The 19,027-nt window shown below is 43.7% G+C and overlaps 2 protein-coding genes across 3 annotated transcripts in view; both read left to right on the forward strand.

The window, feature by feature from the left end:
• The first annotated feature begins 496 nt into the window (after window positions 1-496).
• On the forward strand, window positions 497-11,613 carry hmg20a (high mobility group 20A). Of its 2 annotated transcripts, none has more exons than XM_062547607.1 (9): window positions 497-650; window positions 4,095-4,194; window positions 4,905-5,114; window positions 6,093-6,225; window positions 7,067-7,104; window positions 8,091-8,166; window positions 8,621-8,836; window positions 10,180-10,312; window positions 11,048-11,613. In XM_062547607.1, the coding sequence occupies exons 2-9, from the start codon at window positions 4,129-4,131 to the stop codon at window positions 11,166-11,168; spliced, it is 993 nt and encodes a 330-aa protein (XP_062403591.1). In that variant the 5' UTR covers window positions 497-650; window positions 4,095-4,128; the 3' UTR covers window positions 11,169-11,613. The 2 variants fall into 2 exon arrangements, with proteins under 2 accessions (XP_062403591.1, XP_062403592.1); XM_062547608.1 differs by having other exon boundaries at window positions 11,026-11,146.
• A 3,552-nt stretch (window positions 11,614-15,165) lies between these two features.
• The window catches only part of peak1 (pseudopodium-enriched atypical kinase 1), a 101,348-nt gene continuing 97,486 nt past the window's right edge, over window positions 15,166-19,027 (forward strand). Inside the window, exon 1 of the mRNA XM_062546773.1 lies at window positions 15,166-15,322. The gene's annotated coding sequence lies outside the window, so the exon portion shown is untranslated. The remainder of the gene's footprint in view (window positions 15,323-19,027) is intronic.

Below are 19,027 nucleotides of genomic sequence, written 5' to 3' on the forward strand. Positions count from 1 at the left end.
CTCCACAGTTATAAGTTTTCACCTGCAATTTAGCTCTGTTGTCTTGACCGAAAGTCCTCCTCACCTTAGGGTGGCAGTGATGCACTGTGACAAAACCATTACTGAGCATGTCCTTTCTGTCTGATTGTCAAAATTGAAATTCTTCAGTGTTTGAGCTCAACTTATCTATGGACTGACCGGATAGGAATACTTAACATCTTATTCGATTCTTGTAATAAAGAATTCCAGTTCAGATGTTGCACAAAGAAGAGACAGAAATTGGTGTAGATATCTTCGATATACTAATGTAGACTCTAATGTTCTTTTGTTCACTGTTTGATTTTCACAACGTGTTTTTGTGCATTTCTTGCACATGTGGAAGTCTATTTCTTCCTCAATTTCTTGGTCTCCTAACTAGACAAACAGAATACAAATACAAACTGACATGTTATAACCACACCATGCATCATGCAGCCTATACAATAATATAAGTTTGAGGAGACGCTCTATGTAACTGCGCTGCGCAACACACAGTCATATTAGATTTTTTCTAACAGCCCTTCGGTCTGTTCTTGCAGCTGCGACCTCAATGCATGTGTTGTATTGTTTTGGTTCGTGAAGTTCCCTGGCTGATATTTTATTTGTCCTAGTCCTACAGACGACTGAGACAGGTCAGTGTGAAACTATATAACATGTACTTTGTAGTATAATATGTAGTTATAACGGGCAATGGAAATATAGATAAAGGAAACCACCAGCACCATTATGCTAGGCTAGTTACCAATAGGAAGATAGGCCATTGCTTGCTAAGGCTACCATTGACGTTAGCTGTAACAGTCATAGTTGGAGTAATGATTGCTCAATATTGTTACGATCTGATGGTACCAATTATCAGGCAAATCACTTCATTAATTACACAAAATCAATGGTAACGCTTATGTGAACATACTTTGGTCCAACTGAGGTTTTATATTCTAACTTTGTGCTAGCTAGCTTCTATCCAGATAAGGGTTGCTGCTAACTCGTTGTTTGGATCCATAACCATAGCTTTGAAATAATCGTTGACAATTGCACCCGGTTACACCTTTATCAGTGACTTACTGTAGCTACAATGCAGTTTCATAATTTTACCTGTAGTGTCGATTATGTTATTGCATTTGGTTGCCGTAGTGTGAAAGTATATAGCTATCGCTAACTAGCTTTAGCTTCAGGCCTTTAACTGTAGGTTGCTGGCATGTCAATTTTGTGATAACATGGATGGAGCCAGTTGGTTTCTCAACTATGCAGCATTTGAAAGCTCTAGCCCTTAATGGACTGTCAAATACTCATTAGAAATATTTGTTACCAGCCGCAATTATCTGCCTAGCTGAACTCGTTTGTTAATGTTACTTGTAATTGGGCATTGCTGTGTCACATAAAGTTATAGCGTTGATCCATAGTTTGGCAAACATCCCCAAAGATGACCCCGACCTTGTTATTTACATCATTGAAGGCAGGCCTACTGAGAATACTTTTGAGGTCTAGGCTAGTTCTAGTTCTAGATTTTGATAGTCCTGACCAAGGGCGACAAAGTAGCGAGGGTTCAGGGGGTCTCCCCCCAGGAAAAAAAAAAAACAGTATGTGATTTCCTTTATTCTGTTGCCGTCTGCTGGAGAAAGGCAATACTTTTTTTCGTTCACAGTACACCTTGACTCAAAACACAAACACAGAATCTGCACTACCATGTTTTACAGTCTATATGGTACTAGAGTTACTGCAGCCAACAGCCAGGGCAGTCTTTCTGATACATGTATTTAAAATAATGATTTAGTAAAATGAATAGTATGTTGTCATTTGTATTTTATTTTGTTGAAGAAAGTGGCTCTGTATTTTGAATCAAAGATAGGTGTGTGTTTTTGTAGTTGTAGTGACGTGATAAAAGTGTAAAACAATGAATGCAACTTCTGACTGGTACTGACTTGTAATTTGCCCAGAGTTGTTGTGATCAGAACATTGAGATTCAGGAAGATGTTCCAGTGTAAGATACGTGTATGTTGCTCTCACACACACCAACCTCTCTCTACAACCAAGTTCTTTAGAATTTTAATCATCAGTATCTTGAGAACTTTAATGTGTTTGCTTTTTCATTCACAACCACTAGTTAGTTGCAATAACAATATTATGTACACATGGACCAGTAGAGGGCACTGCTGCACTAAGTATTGTTTGCTGATATCTGGTTCCTGTACGTGTGTTGGGTTCTGACACGCAGCTGCTGCCTGAGATTCCACAGCTAATCACCCCGAAAGGGAAGTTTTAACTGCAGCAATCAAGTAATTGTTTCATGCTGCTGCCTCCTGCATGTCAAACCATCCTAACTGCTTTTGAGTTGATCAGCCAAAGCTGTTGCTCCTCATTATCTGCCCTTTTGGCAGCATTCAGAATGCCAGGGAAATTCCATGGTCGACCAAGTGAACAATTCTGTTGGACATATATTGACGGGCAAAAGAATGTTCTGCAATGCAAAATGAAAATAGAATGCTTATTGGCATGCGCCTGCTTGCCTGACCTCGCTTTTCTCCATCCTTCTAGCTTTTGTTTTCTTTTTCCCACAGTATTGAATGACTGGATAGAGAGAGAGCCACAGTGTGTCTGCTTGACTCTTTGAGCAGGGATTTAGGGGTCAGAGGTGAAAAAACATAGTGACAATGGTTGGAGTTGTATTTGCTTGTGGTCTTGGCTGTTTGAGACCTGTAACAAAACCCCTGACCCTGACTGAGGCACAGAATTGTCCTGCAGCCGTTCACACAGGGGTCTGATTTTTCTCATCCAGGGGCCACCATGTTGAATTCACTTAGTGAATCTTGCTCTTGGGGCTGCAGGCTCGGTCGGTCGCTGCTTTCCTTTTGAAAGCCCAACAGTGTAGTGCATTCAGCTTGGTGTCTCTTTCGCTGTGTCTGAACTGGTTTGTAGCCGTGCGACTGGTCTCTGCCGTGTCTCGTGTTCAGGAAATGCACAAAGCCACCCCAGTTCTCGGTTGCAGCCAGGGTACGGTGACCCGAGAGGAAATGTGGCCCCGGTTGCGCTCTGAAGGGGGACTCTGTTTTTTTTCCACCAGCACTGAATGTGAAACTTTTTACTGCCGCCACACCGCTCCTCTGGACAGCATTTGTGTGTCAGAGGAAACACTATCTGGCAACGCACAGAACAAGCGGGGTGGAAGAAGGGGTTTAGGGGTTTCACTGTCGGATTAAAAGAGAGAAGACTAAGATTCCAGATCTGTTAAAGGAAGGTAGCAGAGACGGGCAATCTTCATGTCAAGAGTTTCATGTCAGATGAGAGGATGACATCGGAGAGCGAGAGAGAAAGAGCTGTTAAGTGTTCAAAATGAAAAGTCATGTCAGAATTTGATGGGCTTTAGTATTCTCATTTCAGTATATGACAAAGCCATCTGTCATTGTGTCTATTTTGGAGACTGATTTTAAAAAAAGAAAAAGAAAAAAAAAACCTGCCTTGGATGGGTTCCAAGCTACTACTCATTCTCTCAACAAGCCAGTTGTCTCCCCTCCCAAACAATAAATGAATCATCATGTTAATTAAAAACAATGGGATGTTTTGGCATGAAGATTATGTCATCCCCTGATTATATAAAATTATTATTGTGTCAATTTATCAAATGAGTACACTGTCAGCACATAGGTACACACACACACACACACACACACACACACACACACACACACACACACACACACACACACACACACACACACACACACAGTATCTGCTATGCAAGCTGGTTTCTCAGTAAATCACCTCATTTAATATGTCTGTACCAAAGATGTTTCCTACACCTGGCATCCATTTACCAAACCTCCAGACGTCAAAATATAGACTGTTCCTTACAGGTAAAGACCAAGAACAGCATGTTCATGAGTCCTCAACATCTGGGTCTTATCTGAATATAGCCCAGACAGTGTTGGTTTAGATTTCTGACATAGAGTCGATGCCCAGTCTATAATGTTTCAGTCCGATCCATGCTAGTGGATGTGCCAACACACACTCATCCTCACACACACACACATACAACTACACTCAGTCATTTCATACCCTCACCAGTCATTTGTGCCCAGCAGGACTTGCCTGGTCGTGTGGATAGAGGAGGAGGCCATGGAGGAGCAGACTGGCTCGCCTGGTGCCAACACAGATAACAGCAGCCAGAGGAATGGAGAAGAGGTAAGACAGAGAGGGTTAAAGCGAAGCGAGAGGCGCAAACGTTCGACCATTTCGCGTTCTGTGTTCGCAAAGGGGAGGGGGGGCGAAATCCCCCTTTAAGCAGACCTAGAAACATTCGAACTGAACTGCTTGGCAATCTGACAGAGAATGATATCCCACTATGACGTCTTTGCGACACGCCTCTTTAAGCAGACAGGAAATGTTCGAATTTTGCTTCCATAGAGATGCATTATGTTGCTCTATCTTGTCAGTAATGAAGGATCTTTGGGTAAGATACTGGACAGTGGCTTTCCACTCAAGGAGAACAGCCTCAGTGTGCACCTGTATAGTTTTTTCTGTTGCTACTACAATGCTAGGAGGAGTGGAGACATATCTACTTGGACTGATCAGATGTACTTAAAGCCTACTGTATCCTACTGAATATCCAAGCTGAAAGTAATTGTACCCATTTGTCTGTGTTGCACGATTGGCCTTTTCCTGTGTTGTTTCACGGCACACTATTTTGGCATCGCTGCTAAGAGGTGGGATTATGATAGTTGTCCAATTATTGGGTATTATTTTTAACTACATAAAGTGGTGTTTAGCAAAGTTTTGTTTGTAGATGTTTGGAGATTCTAAGCAAAGATCATCGAGCACTACGCTCCGCTCTAGAATCTTTGGTTCTAAGTTTCTTGAGGGACTATAAGGGTTACGCGTCTGGTTCCACACAGAAGCCCAGACGCACCAGCTGGACCAAAGGACGGAAGCGGAAGAAGCCCGTGAAGGACAGCAATGCGCCCAAGGCCCCGCTGACGGGCTACGTGCGCTTCATGAATGACCGGCGCGAGCAGCTGAGGGCGGAGAGACCCGACGTGCCCTTCCCCGAGATCACCCGCATGCTGGGCAACGAGTGGAGCAAGCTGCCCCCGGACGAGAAGCAGGTAGGGTGATTAGGAAAGTGGCAAGGCCTCGTCTACTCTTATCTTCAGTTAACATTACAGAAAAAAAAAGCTTATGCATTTCCCACTTCTGTTGTCTCTCTTCATTGTGAAAGAATGGTGCTCGGTCGTCGTGCTCCACAAAATCTAATTTTTGTGGAAAATATTTGCTTCAGGTCGACATGCCTGGGTTAGAGAAATTGCTCACATGTAATCTCTCTGGAAATCACTGTTGCTGTTTTTAGAGCAATGGCCTGGAAGAGCTTAAATGAAATCATTCTCTGAAATTCTCCTCGGCCCTCAGATGAATGAACCGATAAAGAGATGCCATTAGGTGGCCAACTGCCACAAAGGGCAGTTTGAGTTCAATTTCAAGTAACCAATGAGCAGCAAGATTTATTTTTTGATCTGCTGGCCAAATGCTGACTGCTAAATTGAATTTCCTCATTTTCATGTGAACACCGTGGTCAGATTAGGTAATGGAAAAAAACATTTCATGTTCATCACTTAGCCAAAGACTTCAGTTAGATCTCAGGTATATATCAGATCCAGTAGGCCCCAGGAAAGCCAAGAATAATGCAAGCCTGGACAAAAGCAGACACATAAATGACTCTGGTGTGCTCCTGGTTTGAAAAGGTTTGCTAACAAATTAAATGCATTGCTTAAGAGTAGGCTCTCCTTATCCCGCAATGGTATTAAGTTGTATTTAGGCCTACTTGATAAGATCATTAGACCTGTTGTGTAAACCAAGCAGGTCAAATAACTGTGTCATGTTTTCACACAACTTTACCTCACGCTACTCTTTTGTTTACTGTTGAGAAATCAAATATTGAAGTCTAGTTGAGGGCCGTCTCTGAGTGGTTATTTTTTTGGTCTCTCTATGTTAGCTCTCCAATCAAACCCTGTATTTCTATCTCATGTACGGAAACACTTACACTCGGAAACCCAACACAAACACACTTTCGCTCTTTGTGTCGGCAGCGTTATCTTGACGAAGCGGAGAAGGATAAGGAGCGTTACATGCAAGAGCTGGAAAAGTACCAGAAGACGGAGGCCTACAAGCACTACACCCGGAAGGTGCAGGAGAAACAGAAGGGCAAGAGGCACAGGGGAGGTATGGTGGCCCTAAAGTCCAAATCCCTCACACTCCCAATACTCACTCACCGTGGGGAGGTATGGTGGCCCCTAAACATGGATATTAGAAAGCTGAATAACGCGTTGGGCCCCCAGAATGTACGTGAATAGCACCGCCACCTTGGTAGGGGCAGCAATCACTGGCGGCCAATGGAGAAACAAATCTCTCTGATTGGAAATCAGACATGTGTCTCTGATTGCAAGTGTTGCCCATAGACAGTAAGGCGTTTGCCCCCAGCGATATGGTGGCCATGTTTACTATACGCCACCTAACAGAGCGCAGTGGGCAATGCGTTATCTAGCTGTCTAATATCTATGGCCCTAAAGTCCAAATCCCTCACTCCTCCCACTACTCGCTCACCATGGCATCTCAGCACTGCCAGCTGCTTCCCCCGAAGTCACTGATCTGATTGAAGGGGCACTCTGTTTGAAACCCCATGCACTCAGAAATGCAAAAGGTCTGCACAATCAAGGCGTGTATTCCTCACTGTCTGCATATCAGACCCCCCCCCAAAACACTTTTTTGACTGGACTGGTAGTGATGTTGTCTTGCCAGAATGCAAGAAAGTTTCTAAATGAATCCAGTGAATTGAATTGAATTGATCATGCTGTTAAAGTAGAATGCTGTAGTTTTATCCTTCATCTCCGTAAGGCTTCTGGTCTGCATTTCGGGCCCCAATATCCCCTTTGGCTCGCCAGTCAGATAACGTCTACATGATTCATTCCCAATCACTTCAAGATGTATTGAAAGCGCGTGCTTTACAGTACAGACATGATGAATCACCCAGGGCCTCTCTCTATGCTTTTTTCCCCCCTCACAGATGTTGGCCGCCAGGTAGCCAGCGAGTCTCTTCTGGAGGTAAGCCATTGTACTTCTCTGCCCTGCCCCCATAAAGAAATGTAGAGGAGACTAAAAGTGAATCAGTCCAGTAAATGGCTTCGGTTTCGCCTCTCCTTGCTGTGAAATCTTTTCCAGCCTCTTGCTGGCCAGAGTGTTTGCTACAAATTAAGCTTCTAATTGCAGCGGCCCTAAAAGCTGGATTAAGGAGCCTTGGCACAGTGTCTCTTCGAGGCCTCAGCTGTTAAACTGCTGTTTGGAGCATAAGTCATTTTTATGGAGTCAAGCAATGTGATTAAGGATCCTCAGCTTCAGTCTGTCAGCAGTTTATGTAACGCAGGCCAGGGTGGTTCCATAGAAGTGTCTGTTGACATACAGCTATAATTTGCTCTGATGTCCCAAAATGTTTTTGCAGGAGCAAAGGTCCTGTTATGCAAGTCATTTGTTAGGTTTGTGAGGAATCTCTCTCTCTCTCATTCATTCACTCACTCACTTACACACTCACACAATCACTCTCACTCACTCTCTCTCTCTCTCTCTCTCACTGGAGATTAATTGCCCCAGAGTGATGAAATTGGTCCCTTTTTTACATCATAGCTCGCTATGTGACAGTGAGCCCGGCGGTGTGGTAGTGCTCTGGATTTAACTCAGAGAGCTTTAGTCCATCCGTGAAGACACCAGCGTGCAGTGATATATGGGCATAGTCAGGCAATGGGGACGAATGGGTGCAATTTTGCTCTGAAGTATGGAACAGGCTCCATCAGCAAGACATTAAATATTTGGCGTTTTGAGCGTTTTTTTTCCCCTCCACTCAGCTTTTTCTCTGTAGCCGATAGCTATCTGTATGTGACACTTGCAGTCTGGCATTGTTCACAGCAATCAGATTTCTCATCATCTTTGGGCTCTCATCCCCTCGATTTTTCTTCATTACTGTCTTTCTACCTCCTCCTCCTCCTCCTCCTCCCCCTCCCCCTCCCCTCTACCTCTGCCTCGGCCTCGCCTGATAGAAAGATGCTGAAGGAAAGGACAGGTCTGTGTTTGATATCCCCATCTTCACAGAAGAGTTTCTCAACCACAGCAAATGTAAGTACCTGAGCACGGGCACACGTGCACACACACACGCACACACACACACACACACACACACACACACACACTAGGAGTACACACCTGCCTTCTTTGAACCACCTTCACACTCATACACACACATCACACACATGCACATTTGGCAGTAGCACACACCTCTGCCTGCTTTGAACCACCTTCACACATGCACCTACAGTACACACATCATCACACACATCACATGCATGTACGCTGGGCAGTAGCACCCATCCATCTACTTTTTCACCTCAAATGGTAAAAAAAAAAAAGACTGTCAATCATCTCCACACCGAGTGCAGTCCCTTTGGTGCAGAGTTCCTGTGAAAGCTCTTTTTGAGATTCTCTGACTGGTTCCTCTGTGGCCCTACGGTCCTCTTCTCCCCCCTCCACCCCCCCTCCCCCCTCCCCACCCCTCCACCCCCAACCCCCTCAGCGCGCGAGGCGGAGATGCGGCAGCTGCGTAAGACCAACATGGAGTACGAGGAGCGCAACGCGGCGCTGCAGAAGCACGTGGAGAGCATGCGCAGCGCGGTGGAGCGCCTGGAGGGCGACCTGATGCAGGAGCGCGGACGCCACGGCATGCTGCAGCAGCACCTGGAGACGCTCCGCCAGGCGCTCACCGGCAGCTTCTCCCAGTACCCTCTGCCAGGTACACACACACACACACACACACAGTACACACACACACACACACAGTACACACACACACACACACACACACACATACAGTACACACGTGCACACGTGCATGCACAGTACATACACACACACACAAGTAAATGCCAATTCACACATGGTATTTCACATACAGACGCGTACATGGAAAGACAATCATTACGGACCCACAGACAGACACCCTTTATTGTGGTTAATACATATCACTACACATGCATAGTGTATCGAGAGCTTTACTTAACTTACATACATATAGAAATGTCATGACTATCAATAGCTAAACACATACACAGACACATTCAAGTTTCAAGTCACTTGCGCAATTGTCACAGAGAATTCCATCTGGCCTTGTGTGTACACATAAACATACATACACAGGCAAGCACAAGTGTTGCACGTCTCTTTGTTTTGCTTGTAAGCACTCACTGATTTATCACGTGGATTATGACCACGTGTACAGTGTGTGTGTGTGTGTGTGTGTGTGTGTGTGTGTGTGTGTGTGTGTGTGTGTGCGTGAGTGCGTGCGTGCACTGTACTGTAGCTTGACAGGTTTTGTTGGCACCGGGCCCTGCTGCCCTGCTGTCCGGTACAGATGTGCGGTCTGTGCTCAAGGCTCTTCAGCGTGGCTCGCACATCTGCTGCACCGGGGCAGAGCTTGAGGGGGACAGGGAAGGTGTGCCAGGAAGACATCTTTTATTTATGATAACCCACTGCAGTCATTGCTGCCAGCTTCACTGGCAGGGGTGGTTCAGATGTTAGTGCTAGTGTTAGAGAATTGGTTATAGGATGAATTAATAATTGACCCTGGGATTCTGTGTTTTCTGCGTTGTCTGACTTTGAAAGTGTGCAGCGGAAGGACATTGCTGCCTCTCAGGGGGCTTGTAATGTAATGTTAATGCGTCATGAACAATTTGGCTTTTGCACTTTGGGGTCTCATTTCTTTGAGGATTGGAGATGAGACTCTGGTGCCTTCAGCTCCCCCGAAGGTTTTTTTTTCTTTCTTTCTTTCTTTCTTTCTTTCTTTCTTTCTTTCTTTTTTCTTCCTTTCTTTTTTCTTTCTTTCTTTCAGTTTTCCTTTTGCTCTCTCTCTCTCCTGTGCAGTGCAGCCTAGATTTTTAATCCTTTTGCTCACCATGAATTGTGTGTCAGCGAAGGTGTGTCCTGTAGGCACTTAATACTCAATCAACGTTGAGGTGATGTTAGCAAGAAAGATGAAATTCAATCATACTGCAGCGTTTCATAATCCACCACATTATTCACAAACCGCTTCTCATCCCTTGTCCCCTGCGTCACCCTGACTGTGCCCTGCATCTGTAGGCAGTGGAGAGATGCCCACACTGGACTCCATCGACACTTACATGAAAAAGCTGCACAGCCTCATTCTGACCAACCCCCAGGAGCATGAGGGCCTGATCAACACCGTCAGAGAGGTGGTCAACCGCCTGGAGAGGTAAGTCCAGCTCCGTGGAGCAGATGGACACGTGTGTCCCTGTTACTCTCCGATGCAGACAGAAACAGATGCTTTGAGACAACAAAAACGTTCTCCTAGGCTCCCCCATGTTTGATTTAACCTGTGAGAAAACACGCAAGCAGAGACGCTGTCCATGACTGCCTATTATTTTGTGTTCTCACTGCTCACTGAAAGGTAAGGTTGGGTTCGTATAGCGGCTTCATTAGGCGACAGACTGACGTTTTTTTTTTCACCTCCAGGCGCTCAAATTCAGTCGTTTCCGTTGCAACGAGCCTCGCGTTTTCAAAAGCGGACGCAAGCAGAAGCAAAAGCAAGGCTTCTGAAAACACGAGGCACTCAAAGTTAAAAATAGTCCAACTTTTGAGGTTGTGTTTTTTTCAACAATGGCTTGTTCCTTAGCTGCCTGCTTTAGCGAAGCCAGGGAGCTAGCGATATGGCCAATTATAACGTATCATAGCAACAATACAGTATGTACACAATCAGTTTCTACTTTTTGAGATATGCTCTGGAGGGGAAAAGAACAGTGTGCGTGCCACCCGACTGTATAAGGCAATATGAGATCCTAACATTGCCTTTACCCATCTAAAGGCTAGAAACTACATGACTGTTTTTAATGTGGAGCCCTGTTAATGATATCGGAGTGATGAAAGCCTCCTACTGATGTTCACATCACTAAACCAAACTGGCCGCAGGTAACTGAAGTTTCCTCATCAGAAACTGTGGAGAGGTGATCCTGAGGCTGAGCGTCCACGGGTCCTCATCCGACTCATCCGCTCAGACGCCGCCGCCACCACCACCACCGCTGCCACCAAGAGGTCCGTTTGTAGTCCTGTGAGGAAGACACTGCCCATTTTCTGTCAATTTTTTAAGTATCTCATGCCACATGTGGAACCGTGATTGAATATTTATTTCTTTTCTACAGTGAATCTTTTGTCTTTTTAACTACCTTTATTTTCTTATTTTTTATTTCAATACTTCTCTTTGCCATGACAGAGACAGGAAGAGTGCCAATACTCATGTCTACTTTGGTCGGTTTTTGTCTAAGGTACAAGTGAGCAGCTGACGGGAGGAGTTTGTTATTTTATCTGTCTAAAACCATGCACACATTGTTGGCTGAATGTTTGCTAATACATGGTTTTGAACATTTTTAATGTCAGTTAGAAAGAATGTTTTTTTTAATGTGTCACATATTCTGGTTCTGAAATTATTTTGTAGCTTGCTGTCACGAAATAGCTTAAGTGTGACAAAATGTTTTGTCTAATAAAGTGCATTTACAGTAATGACTGCATTTGTTGTAAAGCTTTCATTCAACAGGAGGATATAGCACATCAGTGTTGCTTGGCCTGGTCATATTGAGGGTGTGTGCAAGAACATACATTTCATAGATTGTGTTTTTTGTTTATCTGCCAATATCCTATGAGGAGTGTGTATTTTTGTAATACCAAAGGAAGTCATACAAGATACAATAGGAGGTGCTGTAACGTCAGAATGATTTTTCCCTGTTGATGGTACTTTGCTAATGTAATTGCAACAGGTGTGGTTTATGTTATGACCATGAATGGTCAAAGGCTTTTTGTCTGTGAGTGACACTGACTCATAGGGAAATGATCACGTTGTGTTTTTAAGCATGGAGGGTATGATGCCTGGCAGTCAGATGAGTGTTGCAGATGTGAAGCCTCAAGTCCCATTGTTTCAGAGCAACTTGTGGAGGAACGGCCCAAGGGCATTTATTAGAGGCCTCACTATGACAGTGCCAAACCAAGCAGAAGAGAGATCTCTATTGTGCTGTCAAACAACAGGAGTGTTCTAAGCCATGTGTGTAGCGCCAGCATTTGTCCATAATTTTCAGCACCAGACTGCCAGTTCAGCCCATAACTTTGCAGTCCCCCATGGAGTGAGGCCTTGAGCAGGCAGATTTTTCTAAATGGTTCACCCGTTGAAGTGTTACACAGCCAAGAAATAATTTCCCCTACCATCTGTGGTCTGCATTTTGTACTTCAACAACGTTTTATTTCCATGCCAAGATGCACAACGCTGTCATTTCATATTGCCGATTTTGGCACCTTTCATTGGTTTGATTGGCCGCTTTATGTCAAACATCTCACAAATCAGGAATCCACCTTGTACTTTGCTTCAAAGGATTTCACAAGGTTGCACCAATATAGACGATGGTTTGTGTCGAGAATCACTGTCTTAGCATTTTCATTGACAGCTAGAAACTGAAGTTCTGGTCGTTTTTTATTTTTAGTTGTGTGTGTGCGTGTGTGTGTGTGCGTGTGTGTGTGTGTGTGTCTATTGAGGGGGGTGGCTCTGTTCCTCTGATGCCCATATCCTGTCTCCCAGCTGGAGCATCCTGCCTGTGAAAGCCCCACGTGTGCCATTGGAACAGACCCAGCAGCCAGCTCACAGGTGTCCTACTTCCCAGTCTTTTCTCCCCCCTCTTTATCGCTTTCACTTCCTCTGCCAAGTAGACCGAGTGTTGCCCAGTTTTGTAGTTCCCATGGCGGTGTGTTCCCATTTTGATTCATGAGGATCATGGTCAAGGCTTCCATTCCTATAACCACAAGTGTTTATGACTCTAGAATTCCAAGTCCTTTTGACATGCACATAGTGCAGGCAGTGAAGTTTGCTTGCTTGAATGACCCTGACTCTATAGGTTGCCACACACAGCTGTGCTTGAAATGATTAGCCCTGCCGGAGAGGTGGGTAAAAACTACTCCTGAATTCATGATCTCATGTGTCCTCCACCACCTCTCAACCTCTCATGCTCCCCATTAATATGGCAGGGTCATCTACTTTTCCCCAGCTTCCTGAGCAGGATGGGGAGGTCATGTGAGTTGGACAATGGGTGAGGTTTAGACAGAGTCTCATGTCTGAGGGAAAGAAGTCATTTCCATGAAAAGGTTCTGGACAGGGATGCAGGATGTGTGAGTGAGTGAGTCAGAAGTCATGCGCTGAGCTGGACTCACATCCTTCTCTCTTGAGCTGGCACAGATATCTGCTAGGGGCTTCTCCTTTTCCTTTTTTCTTTTTTTTAAGCCACGGCCCTAAAATAGCCTGCTTCTCATCAGGACAACTTTGAGCTCACAAAGCAATATGTTTATTATTTAAATCAGAAAGATGTTGAAATCAATCTTTTGTAATTTTTTTCGTATTTGTAGGTGTCATTGATTACAAACCTGAATAAGGTGACTTGTCACGGTTGATGCAAAAAAATCCATTAAGTTTGAAGCAAAAGAAAAAGAATAGCTCTAGGATTTCTGCGGTTTCACTGATGAGTATTATACAGATTTACTGATGTATGATAAATTATGCATTGTTTTCTTTTCGGTGAAAGCCACTCAGTACTGCTTTGTCCTGTGTACTGCATTCTCACCCTCTGAGTCAACATTTCCCTTTCATCTATGCTGATTAAAATCTTTGGGTGCATTACGTTAACAAAGAAGCAACACAATTTGATCATTTGTATGCAGTGATAGTTTGTGATAGCTCTTCGTGAATTCTTTCCTCCCCACACTCCAAACTAGGGGAAAAGAGAACTTTCTTATTACTTTGGAGAACTGAGTTACATTTTGGCTATTGAGTTAACATATGTGTCATACTATAAACAATACTAAGCATTTGGGTTTAGCCAAATATTTCATTACTCACCATCAGACAATCCTAGTTCCTTCAATAAATTATCTTTAGTTATTTACTTAATAGGGTGATTAAGTTATGGTTAATCTGGTCTAGTGTTTTTTTTTTATCTCCTGAATGTCTCTTACGTGACTTAAGAATAGATAAATAAAAATAGTGATGTAACACGGCTAATCCCTGTCATAAAAACTCCCTCTTGTGGAGCCATTGCATCATTGAATAGCCTTGGCCTACTACAAAATCCAACGTCTTAGGGTCATCATGGTATAATCAGCAGTATTAGTCAACATACCAAAGTAAGTTTCTATTTTCTTAACTCATGTAGTCTATAGCCCTAGTGAATAACAACTTAGTGGGTATGTGTTCATCACCACAATTACTGGGGGGAAAAATGAGGGTTTCATATTCCTCCCTGCTGCCTCTAAGGAAAACACCTATAGTGAAGACAAGGGGGCACTGAATGTGACGCTTCCAACTTTGATGCAGCCGTCTGGTCCTTGATCTGTCGTCTGCCATCATCTCCACTGTCCCTTCCCAGCCTTGGAAAACCTTGGCCCTGATGGCTGGTGAAGGGGAAACAATGTCTGGAATGTGTAAAGACATGAGTCACTCCCCCACATCGCTGTTGACTGCCGACCCACCTCACTGATCCACCCTCCCCTTCCTGAGGACAGGGGCCAACAGAAACTGGGATCAGAGGGGGAACTCCGAAGCCTGCTCTACAATGTTTACCAAGCCCATTCAACAAGTATGTATGACGAGCAAATTATAGGCTACCACTGCCATGTCATTGCGAGCTGTGATGTGTAACCCCCTTTTCCCAAACAAGTCCATAGTCTTTGTCCACCATTTCAATTTCTATTCATTTACAAGAGGTCACATATTAAGGGAATTACTTTAAAAAAAAAAATGAAATGTCTTTAAATAGTCTGTAGCCTATTAATAATTATACAAACATATCTCAGAGCAAATATGGTAGTGGATATATCTTAAAGATAAAATAAATAAAGACAGAATTTTACTTCAGTGGATTTGGACCTCAGAACCAACACATCTCATGTGAACGACGCGCGTGTCCGACAATCTGCTAAGCAGTTCTTACGTGAACTGCTTACCAGCACTTGAGACTAGAGACCGCCCTTAGCTACGTATGCGCGCGTTCACGCGAATGGCTGGAAATGCTGCGGCGGAGAGCTAAAGTGTGCGAGACCAGCGACGCGTGATTACTTTTATCAACCATTAAATACATTGGACGGATTCGACATTTCCCTCGCAGGACAGTTCACCGTGTTCGGATTAAGATGGTGTCAAGACTTTAAAGGAATGTGACGGAGCACAAAACTGCTAACGGTAAGGGAAAAAGTTCCAGTTCTCCTAGTCTGAAGACTCAGGCGTAACTATATATTTGATACAGAGGAAAGTTTAAATGTGGCCGTTACACAGAGGGTATATTCCATTTTCGTGTCGTCATATCATAAACATTTTGCATTGTTGTTATTATCTGACAGTTGTTGCCAGTAAAGCTCTTTAGTTTGGTTGCTGTTCTGCTGTGGTGCACAGCGAAGTCACCAAGCTAGCTAAAAGTTTACCTGCAGCAACTCGATAGCATTTAATAGCAAAATGATATCATATTCGTGAGTATTCACTGCTGTAAAGTAATGATACAGTAAATACTCACGACATTCGACGAAACATTTTAATTAGCCTGTGACTTAGACAAAAGTGTTATAGTCCGTTACACAGATTTGGGGTGATTCTGTATTGACACTGGTCTAATCACGTTTCGCTCGCCCTGTTTTATGATCTGACGTCAAACCACAATATAGAACGCTAAAGTAAGTCCAACACAGATAAACACAGAGAAGGCTAGGCCAAATGAAAGTAGGTTCATTTTTCAGCATACGATATGTGTCGTCATTCGTTCGTGTGTCAGTTGTCTGCGACGGGCCACACCGTGTGTATGTGACCATGTGCACATCATGTCTGAAAGGGAATGAGCAATTTATGTTTTGGTGTGGAACAAAATACAGCGTCCAGTGTAGAGAAGGCAATACGCACATTAGGCTACAATCTAACATGTTAATCCTGTAATCAAAATGTTTCTAAGTAGCCTATATTGGCTAGGTTTATGTGTCCGATTCTATGCAAATACAATTGCATGTTGTAACTGAATTATAATTGCTCAATTGAATTCAGACTTCCACTTTCCAACAATGTGTCCAATGTCCACTACAACTGGGTATTAACACACTAATCAAACAAATGCAATCTGACCTCACTATTAGAGCAAACACAGTACCACACTTACTTCCCTTTATTGTGCAGCATTATACTGTAAGTAACTTCACTGTGTTAAATATCTACTCGTCATCACTGTCATGAGCCCTCATAGTGCACCATATGGGTCTGCTGCTTTTGGAAATCAACCTGACATACTGTAGCTGGAAGCTTATCAATATGTACCAGACAAACAGAGTGGTTGAAACATAACTACACTTTGAGCTTAGAAGACAGTGTGTGGATATCATTTCTCTTTTCCTGCTCTTTCCCATAGCTAGAAGCACAGCCAAGATACTTTGATTTCGAAAATGTTTTATCTGCCGCCGGTAATGTCAACCATCAACAACCATCTCTTGGTTTTACCTAATTTTGCTTGAGACTGGATTTTGCTGTTTTGTCTCTGGGAAAATATCCAAGTTGCTATGACCTCCCCTTAGTAGGATTGTACTGCTCTGTGTTTCTGTTTGCACCTTTGCTCATAGTAATGCAAGTAGATCAGCCTGCTTTTTACAGTGTGTTCAGTGGTCGGTAGTTTTCAGCTCCACATTCTATCTGGAAAACAACATACTGTATGTACCGCAAAACCGAGCCTTATAGCTCTAGTTTTGGATAGTAGGAGATCCACCAGAACCTCTGTTTGTTTGCTTGTTGTCTGGCACATATGTTCTCGTTTTTGTTGAATTGCTTGGAATCCTCGGTGATCTTGTTGAGGAAATGTTATGTGACACCCTGCTCTTTGAACTCTCCCCTTCCCCTCAGTCAGAGCTGGAGAACAGGTGTGACCTAGAGGCCTGGAGGGGGCAGGCCAGGGGCAGGACAGCCAGAGGACAGAGTTTTAGTTTATGGGTCTGCGTCGAATCGACGCTGTCACTATGCAGAGCCTCTGCATCACCATGTTACCCCCCCCCCCCCCCCCCCCCCCACACACACACACACAGCCCTATGCCGTCTCCGGACATGCACCTCCTCAACATTTTAACTTTATGTTAAAGGAAGTTAAGGAACACTGACTGTAAGGACTGTGGCTGGTCAACTCAACTCACAACTAGTTGGCGGGGTGGTCACATGGTTTCACTTTAAACTACAAACTGTAAATGTGAAAAAGGAATTCTCGGTGAGCACTAACTCCATAACGTTTTGGATGACATGACATATTAGTTGAGTGTTGAGTGTTCTAGCAGGATGGTGGCTTGCTAAAGTAGTTTGGTGTTTGGTTTAGTGTTTCCAGTCAATAAAGTCAATATTCAACATAAAAAAAGAGATAAAGGCATCATCTGCTTAGACTTTGTTGTCTGTGGGAATCATAAAGATAAACCAGCAATTAAAGTTAACATTAACGTTACAGAGAAGTGAAACATGGCAAGCTTTTACTTCTATGAAAAAAAAAAAAAGTTGCGGAAATAGCCGCAGTTAAATAATGTCCAACCCAAATGATGGAAACCCGCAAGAATGTGTTCTCATGAATTAGAGGCGCCAAACTGTCACAGACTTATTCATAATGCAAGCCTTTTTAGAATAAATTTCCTTTCTGCCACAATCATTTTTATGAAGTAGAGCTGAAGTCTTTGATGTGAAGTATTGTACTAGTCCTTTTCTCTTAGGATGCCAGCACTCCTAAAAAGCTGTACTGCAGCCTGACATTGATTGTCACAGTGAATTTTCTCCAGCGGCGGAGCGGATGACACCCAGTTTTTTGCCCTCTTGTTTGAAGTGTTAATGTGGCTCCACAAAAGCTGGAAGCTGGCTGCTCGGAGCTTGACAGGGAGAGGCCTGCAGTGGTTAGCATGACCTGATGGACGGAGGTTTAGCCTCTAGGTCACACTCGCTCAGAGATGTTCCATGCACTCATCATCTTGTGTGGAACGTGAGCTCGGCAGATGCAGTGGCAGCTCCGATTACCCCCTTAAGAGGAGATCTGGACCTCCTATAGCAAATCTACACCCCTTAACTTTAACTCCTGTTATAACATTGTAGTAACAGTATACAGTAATACTTAATTTGCGTACTATATACCAACTGATGCATCAGGCTGTTACTGCACTGTCATATTGGTTGCTTTGCTGAAATTCTGAACACTTTCAATGGACCAGAGAACGTGGACTTCAGACAGACACCAAGACACCCACCAATGCGTTCCCAGAAACTGAACCTCTCCATAAACCCAGTGACCTGCATTTTAAAAGGACCACATGGACGCCTTTACATGTACCCATTTATTTGATGTTAGTAAGGGCAGAGGTCATAGCTTTAAAGGCTAGGTTAAAGGGAGGTGAAGAATCTGAATATCCTGGTTGCCATGTCGAAATGCCCCTCCCTGAAACCATAAACTGCAGATGCACCAACACGATCAGCGTGTGAAGCAGCACACATCCTTTCCACAATGCCAAGTGATCAAAATGGGGAAGTTTGGATGTGAACCAGACCAGCGATGCTCATGTGCTATGTTTGACTGTGATCTCTTTGATCATTCAGATTAATCCTTCTGATTTGGCAGAATTCTTCATTAATTGGATTTTATGCATTGTGCATGAGACAGGTCACCTTGACACTGAATTCCAAAAGCAAAGCTTTTCAAACTATTTTTTAATGATTTCATCGAGCATGTTATTTTGGTAGTGAGAGATGGCTCCCCTAAAATCTCTCGGTTTTTGGGCTTGTTCTCTGTATTACATTAGGGTTAAGTAGTATGAAACATTTAAATTGGGAATATTTGAGGCTGTTTGAATATTTACGGCTATTTGTGCATGCATCCTGTGCAAGCATATTATGTCTGAG

This window comes from Sardina pilchardus, chromosome 10 (assembly GCF_963854185.1).
Source record: "Sardina pilchardus chromosome 10, fSarPil1.1, whole genome shotgun sequence".
Taxonomy (NCBI): domain Eukaryota; kingdom Metazoa; phylum Chordata; class Actinopteri; order Clupeiformes; family Clupeidae; genus Sardina; species Sardina pilchardus.

Coding starts and splice junctions, on each gene's coding strand:
- hmg20a (XM_062547607.1), top strand. CDS start 4,129: ATGGAGGAGCAGACTGGCTCGCCTGGTGCCAACACAGATAACAGCAGC. Junction 8,167..8,620: donor GTTTCTCAACCACAGCAAAT/GTAAGTACCTGA, acceptor CAACCCCCTCAG/CGCGCGAGGCGGAGATGCGG. Junction 8,837..10,179: donor CTCCCAGTACCCTCTGCCAG/GTACACACACAC, acceptor CTGCATCTGTAG/GCAGTGGAGAGATGCCCACA.